Source organism: Arachis ipaensis, chromosome B08 (genome assembly GCF_000816755.2).
Source record: "Arachis ipaensis cultivar K30076 chromosome B08, Araip1.1, whole genome shotgun sequence".
NCBI lineage: Eukaryota > Viridiplantae > Streptophyta > Magnoliopsida > Fabales > Fabaceae > Arachis > Arachis ipaensis.
The window spans coordinates 30,631,412-30,639,138 of NC_029792.2; the positions used below are offsets into that span (position 1 = coordinate 30,631,412).

Below are 7,727 nucleotides of genomic sequence, written 5' to 3' on the forward strand. Positions count from 1 at the left end.
ACCTCTACACGTGTAACATTCAATCTCAGCCCAAGCACACACCAAGTGGGCCCCGGAAGTGGATTTATGCATCAATTACTTACTTCTGTAAACCCTAGTAGCTACTTTATTATAAATAGGACTTTTTACTATTGTATTAGACATCTTTTGATCATTTTTAGATCTCTAGACCTCCATGGGAGGCTGGCCACTCGGCCATGCTTACCCTCTATCACTTATGTATTTTCATACGGTAGAGTTTCTGCACTCCATAGATTAAGGTGTGGAGCTCTGCTGTTCCTCAAAGATTAATGCAAAGTACTATAGTTTTCTATTCAATTCATCTTATTCCGCTTCTAAGATATTCATTCGCACTTCAACCTGAATGTGATGAACGTGACAATCATCATCATTCCCTATGAATAAGGAACGAATGCATCTCCATACGCTTATCTGAAATTCTCACCAATGATTTACATAAGTATTTCTATCCTTCTTTTATTATTTATTTTCGAAAACTCCATAACTATTTTATATCTGCCTGACTGAGATTTACAAGTTGACCATAGCTTGCTTCAAGCCGACAATCTCCGTGGGATTCGACCCTTACTCACGTAAGGTATTACTTGGACGACCCAGTGCACTTGCTGGTTAGTTGTGCGAAGTTGTGACAGACAATAAAACTAGATCAGAGCACCAGGCCTTTGGAGCCATGGATATGTATCACAATTTCGTGCACCATTGTGAATTGTGGAAGTTTGAGAACCAAGTTAATTTTTGGTAAAAACCAGTTTTTGGTGAACTTTGATGGATCATAACTTGAGCCTCAGTTTTTGAAATTCGTTGAAATTTATTTTAAATTAAATTTCACTTAAAGATCTTTAAATTCATATAAAGTTTGATGCAAATGGAGTTTTGTAGAGGAAGTTATGAACGTTTAAAGTTTGGGTTTTAAAACTAATTTTTCTGCAGCTTTAACATTTTTCTAAATTTGCTAAGGCATGCGTACACGGACCTGTGCACGCGACGCGAGCATTGGCCACTGCCAAGTTCCCTCACGTACGCAGGCACTAGCATGCGTACGCAAGTTTTTGACACGTGACGCGAGCATCCCGTTCGGGTTGGAATATTCGCGTACGCGAGCAGGGTGTCACGTACGCGACCACCCATTTTTAACCGTGTGCGTACGCATGGCAGGGGTGTGCATACACACAACCCTTGTTTTGTTGAAAATGTGTTTTTCCTCACATTTAAGGGTTTTCTAACTTTCCAAACTTCCATAACTTCTCTTTGAGACTTGTGGTTAATAATTAGGCCTAGGACTAGCATAGATGGGTTCATGTTTGATATTTAATGGATTTATATACGGGTTTTAGAAGATGGTGACTTAGGCTTGGTATGTCAGTTGGGTGGTTTGTCTTGCGAACTAGTGGGAGCCGGGTGGATGATAAATGTAACACCCTAATATTCAAATTCTTATGCTCGAGTCATAAGTCAATGATAATAAGGTGGTACGACTCTCAAGGGGGATTTTTAATACATAATTATAAGTAAAATAGAAAGAAGTATTAATCAAGAAGCCTGAAAAGAGTAAAAATAAAATTGCGAAGACGTATCACTCACGCATCGGCAACTAAAAGATAAAGCGTGAATTCGAAAGCATTATAAGGATAAAGTCATAAAGGAGAATAAGAGAAGGACAGTATATAGATATATAACATAAGTAAATAGCCACTAGTCACGACCCGCGAAGTTTAGGTCGGCTATGGTACAGTATAACAGTAGTTGACAACAGAATCTCCTAATCTCTCCCAAAAGAAACATAAGAGCCTCTATAGGCAAGTTCAAAAGAGTTCAATACATAATAAAGCTTTTCAAATAAAGGTGGAGAGATTCTAAGAAAATATAAAATAGAGAATATAAAGATCTTCGCCATCTTTCATATGAACCACCGCTCACTTCTGAGCACCTGGACCTGTATCTGAAAAACAAGAGATATATACAGAATGAGAACCCCCGACCCATGGGTTCCCAGTACGGTAAAAGTTCCAAATAAATATAATGCATTGTATAAAAACTCACTAAGCATCCTAAACTTCCTTTCACCAAATATTCACCCTATGTTCTCACTAGTCCATAAACAAGCAATTGTCATAAGGGAATGCTAACTCTAATTCATATCTTTCATGCTTCCCAACTTTCTAACTCTCCAACAAAACAGAATCAGAATCATAAGCCAAACTATCACCAGTTATTTTGTCTCAGCAATTCTATAGTGTTACCTCTGATTCTCACCTGGAGCAAGTGAAATCACATCACTGCGTCTACCCAGGAAGCTCAAATTATCTCATTCGATATTCATCATCATTATTCAATTATATCATCAATTCATCTCATCAAGAACAGCCCTCAGCGTCCACCGACACCAGCATGAGGGACCTCTCAGTTGTACAAACACAATCAATACAGACAAGTAATACACAAATAAGGTACAAGTAGAACAGATAGCATATAGTCAGGTAGCATCGCATATATGATATAGCAATCCAAACAAATAGGCAAACCCAAATAATTCTAACATATGCAAATGATGTATGCCTGCCCTATGGCTGATGAGTCTCATCTATCGGTTATAAAGCCAACCCGACAAGTCCTGGTAGCTAACCATTGGACTGTCCCTTTGTCGTGCATCCCCAACTCGAGTTATTCACAATCATAATCATAATCATACAACACCCACACTGGTGTTTATTCACGGGGGCGAGCTCATTCGAAACTTTCACAGTGTCCGGCCACACTTACGACATAGGGTCAACAGAATCTCGGATCTCAACCTGGAGCAAGTGGAGCCGACCTACTGCATCTATCCAAGGAAATCCGAAACTCAGATAATTTCACAAATCTCAAATTATACTCGATTGGGAGCAAGTGGGGGCTAACCACTGCATCTACTCTAGGAGTCTCAAAACCATAGTTATCAAACCCGGCCGGTTCGACCGGAAACCTGGTCACCCAGTCACCTGGCTGGGCCGAGCCACACGTTGAACCGGCCATGCAATGGACCTGGTGGAATCCGGTTCAACCCGGCGGGTTTTGACTAAAACTGGTGACCCGGACGGGTTATTTGACCCGATCCGGGTGGTGCATTTTTTTAATATCCTAAACCTAAACGGCATCGTTCTACTATCCCCCCTCTTTTCGTTGAAACTGAAAGCCTAGGCTATCCCCATTTCCCTCATTGCCTTACCCTCACATCTCTGATCTCCCTAATGGCATCTGAGACAGATCTCTTGAGAGTTGAGTGAGTGTCAGTTCATCAATCGGCCTCATCAATCACCGCCGAAGTCACCAGTCACCGCCGATACCCCCTCTCAGCCAACCTCATCTCTCCGTCTCTCCGTCACCCTCGTCGTCACTCTCCGCGGCGTCGTTACTTCTCCCAGCCGTCACTGCTTCTCCCCTCACTTCGCCATGTTCGTTGTTATATTGGTCGTTTGTGGGTTATGCTTCTTCTACTTTTACTTTGCTGCTTTTGCTTCTGTCTTTTGTCGGTGCCTCACCTGGTCGTCAGAAAGCTCAGAGCCTCTGCTCCCTCAGGTCAGTGCCTCTACTATTGACCTATTGACTATTGTTATGGAATTGGAATTGGTATATTAGTTAAAATCTGTTCTTGAATTGGTATATTAGTTAAAATCTGTTCTTGAATTGGTATATTAGTTAAAATCTGGTTGATATATTAGTTAAATTTGTTCTTGAATTTTAGTTAAAATTGCTGTATTTTCCCTGTTGCTGTTGCTAGTTGCTGTGTTGGTAATTTGGTATATAGTTTTTTAGTTGCTGGTTGCTGCTAATTGCTATTGTATTTTACTGTGGTTTTTTTAGAGCTGTTGTTGTTTGTTACTGGTTTGTTTAAAGTTGCTGTTAGTTGAATCAGGGAACTTTGGTGAAATGGTGGTGGTTGATATGTTGCTTAAAAACTTATTTAAGCAAATCTTTTGTTGCTGAAAATATTTTTGGTTTCTTTGCTAGAATTTTAAAAATGGCTTCATCTCAAACACCATCAGAAACGCCACCATCTCAAGAACAAGCATCATCAGCAACTCCACCCCTGATCTTACCACTAAAAGAGTTTATAATAATAGAGGAAAGACTGATCCAGCTTGGGGTCATTGTAAACAAATTGTGGAAAAAATAGGGAAAATTACTATGATGTGCATATATTGTGACAAACCTGTTAGGGGAGGTGGGATTAATCGATTTAAGTATCACTTGGCTGGAAAAGGAGGAGATGTTGAAAAGTGCAAAAAGGTTCCACCTGCTGTTGCTCATCAATTTGGGCAAAATATTGAAGAATTTATGAATAAGAAAAGAAAAACTCAAGAAAATTATGCAGAAAGTTATGGAGCACGTGATGATGTTGAAAGAGAATTTGATAGAATGGAAGAGCTTGAAGCACGGCAGCAACAACTCCAACATTCAAGGACAAGGTTGCCACCACCTGCAGCTAGGAAAAGGAAAAAAAACTACTGGAATAGAGACGTTTTTTCCATCTTCAACAACACTTGGAGCCCAACCAACGATAAAACGTGTATTGCAAAGTAAAGAAATTGTGGAAAAATGTGACATTGCCATTGCAAAGTGGATGGTTGATGCTTGTGTGCCATTTAATGCAGTTAATTCAGCATATTACCAACCAATGATTGATGCTATTGCAAACATGGGTGTAGGATATAAAGGTCCAAACTTTGGTAGAGTTCGTGGGTATTTGTTGAGTAAGTTGGTGGATTATGTGAAAAAGATTATTGAACAGTATCATGAAATTTGGAAGCGAACTGGATGTACTATCATGGCTAATGGATGGACTGATCGTTGTAGGCGCACTTTAATTAACTTCTTGGTTTATTGTCCTAAAGGAACTATCTTCCTAAAGTCTGTTGATGCTTCTCATGCCTCCAAGACTGCTGAATTATTGTTTAAGCTTTTTAAGGATGTTGTCAACTTTGTCGGTCCTGAAAATGTTGTTCACATAGTGACGGACAATGCTGCAAATTATGTTGCTGCTGGAAGGTTGTTGGAAGCTGAATTCCCTAAGTTGTATTGGTCTCCTTGTGCTGCGCATTGTATTAATTTGATGTTGCAAGATATTGGAAAGTTGAATGAAGTCAGTGAGACAGTTTCACATGCTTCAAAGATTACTAAATACATATATAATCATTGTCATCCATTGTATCTTATGAGAAAGTTTACTGGTGGACGAGAAATACTTCGTCCAGCTCCAACTCACTTTGCTACCAATTTCATAGCTTTGCAAAGTATTCTAGCTCAAAAAGATGCATTAAGAGATATGGTAACTTTTTAAAGAATGGACAATCTCAGCCTACTCCAAAGAAGCTAAAGCTAAAATATTTGTGGATCAAGTTTTAGACTCTAAGTTTTGGAATCAATGTACAGATGTTGTCAAACTTACTGAGCCACTTGTTCGTGTGCTTCGTATTGTGGATAGTGAAGATAAAGCTGCAATGGGTTTTCTTTATCAAGCTTTTAATATGGCTAGAGAAGAGATGGTGAAGAGGTTTCGACGAAGAAAGAAGATTGTGGAGCCTTACTTGAAGATTTTGGATACTCGTTGGGATTCACAACTTAAAAAAAATTTTCATGCTGCTGGCTATTGGTTAAACCCTGCTTTTCGATTCAACGCTGCTGAATTTGAAAAATATAAGCAAACCACTTCTGGCCTACTAGATGTAATTGAGAAATATTCATATGATGATCTAGAATTGAATACTAAGTTGACAAGTGAGAAGAGAATATATTCTAATGCTGAAGATGATTTTGGAAGACAATCTGCACTGTGTGAACGAAGCACAGTGATGCCAGGTAAATATATTTATTTAGTTTTATCTTTCTTTATTCGTTTATTTATTTAAAAAGGCTAATTGTAATGCATTGCCTCTTTTGATTTTAAGACCAATGGTGGGAATCTTATGGAACTGGAGCACCAAATTTACAAAAGTTAGCCATTCATGTTTTAAGTCAAACTTGTAGTTCTTCTGGTTGTGAGTGAAATTGGAGTATTTTTGAACACATCCACACAAAGAAGAGGAATCGGTTAGAACATCAAAAGCTTAATGATCTTGTTTTCGTTCATTATAACTTGAGGCTACAACAAAGGTATCTTCTATAATTATTTATCTAATTTTAAAAAGTATTGTTCATTAAAATTTAATCTTTAGTTTAGTAATTACATAACTTGATAACATAGGAATCTAATGAGAAAGCAAAGCTATGATCCAATTTGTCTTGATACATTTGATGACTATTCGGATTGGATATTGGAAGATTCACCGCCATTTTTAACTCCTGAAGAGGTTGATACTCTACGAAATGATTTGGCAAATATGTCCATTCAACCAACTTTGGATGATCTTGGTAAATTCTTCAATTGCTTGAATATTTTAATTGTCAGTTGCTATTACGAATTATTCTTGATATTGATTTGTCAAAAATACACAAATGTAGATAAATTAAATTTGGAAGATGACCAAGATAATGATGGACCAAGTAACAATGCTATGGAAGATATGGATACAAATCAAAATGAGGGAAATGTTGATCAAGCTCCTAATTTTCCCTATCAAGATGTTGATGCCAACTTTGAGCTCACCCCTTGGACTTGATTTAATGATTGTGTTATCTTTAACTTGCTCTTGTTGATTTAAATTGAGAACATATTTATACTAGAAACTAGTTTATTAACTCTTCTTTTAGATTATTAGTTATGTTTAAGACTTGATATTTGATTATTAATGTTTGTAAGACTCGCATTTTAAGATTTAAGACATTATTTCAATTTTATTAATATTATTTTATATTTTTTTAGTTATGACCGGGTTAACCGGGTGAATTAGTGACCCACCAGTTGAACCAGTAAGCCGGTGACTTGGTCATATGACCGGATTGATTACCGGTTCGGTTCTGATAACTATGCTCAAAACCAAACCTGGAGCAAGTGGAATCACTCTACTGCATCTACCCAGGCAGGTATGTCTCACCATATCCCGGAATAAGAGGATCAATGCCACTGCATCTACCTAGACAGGTGTTTAAAAGATCAACCTGGAGCGAGTGGAATCACCACTACTGTCGCTACTACCCAGGCGTCACAATCTCTGACCTGGAGCAAGTGGGACGAACCACAACCCTTGCGTCTACTCGGGGAGCCTCTATACTAATCAACCTGGAGCAAGTGGGGCGCAACTACAACCCTTGCATCTTCCCAGGAGGTACATTCTCATATGCCCAGGAGGAACCAAAGAGGGGATCCTAACCTCCCACCATCTCGCAGGGGGCGATTTTACAATACCAGGAGAAACAAGGAAGGGGATCCTCACCTTCCTTCATCTTTCTGGGGTCGCACTTCCGAGAAAGAGACCTCAAGATAAAACAATCATTCAACGCCATATTTTCATTCTCAGCCATAAATCAATATTTATCATAGCCATCCGGCTCATGGCATAACCCATAACTAGCCAATAATCATTATCCAATACAGCCCATTGGCTCACGGCATACACCGCACTTCCATCATCACCCTCAGCAACTCATACAGTCATCATTAATCATAACTCATCATTAATTATCCCCTTACTTCATCCACAAGTTACCACATCTTCTAGTCTCTTCCCATCGCTAGGCATACTATGAGTATTCCAGACAAAAAGGCTGAGAATGGAGACTTAGAAGTCTGA

At 38.7% G+C, this 7,727-nt stretch overlaps 1 protein-coding gene across 1 annotated transcript; it reads left to right on the top strand.

The window, feature by feature from the left end:
- LOC107610896 lies at positions 4,379-6,656 on the top strand. Its single transcript, XM_021108202.1, has 4 exons — positions 4,379-5,291; positions 5,431-5,856; positions 6,319-6,408; positions 6,499-6,656. Exons 1-4 carry the CDS (start codon positions 4,379-4,381, stop codon positions 6,654-6,656), a joined length of 1,587 nt encoding a protein of 528 aa, XP_020963861.1.

Excerpts from the sequence above, each read along its gene's own strand:
- LOC107610896 (XM_021108202.1), top strand. The coding sequence starts at position 4,379 with ATGGAGCACGTGATGATGTTGAAAGAGAATTTGATAGAATGGAAGAGC. Across the intron at positions 5,292-5,430 it reads CAATTTCATAGCTTTGCAAA|ATGTTGTCAAACTTACTGAG; the intron begins GTATTCTAGCTC and ends ATCAATGTACAG. Across the intron at positions 6,409-6,498 it reads ACCAACTTTGGATGATCTTG|ATAAATTAAATTTGGAAGAT; the intron begins GTAAATTCTTCA and ends ACACAAATGTAG.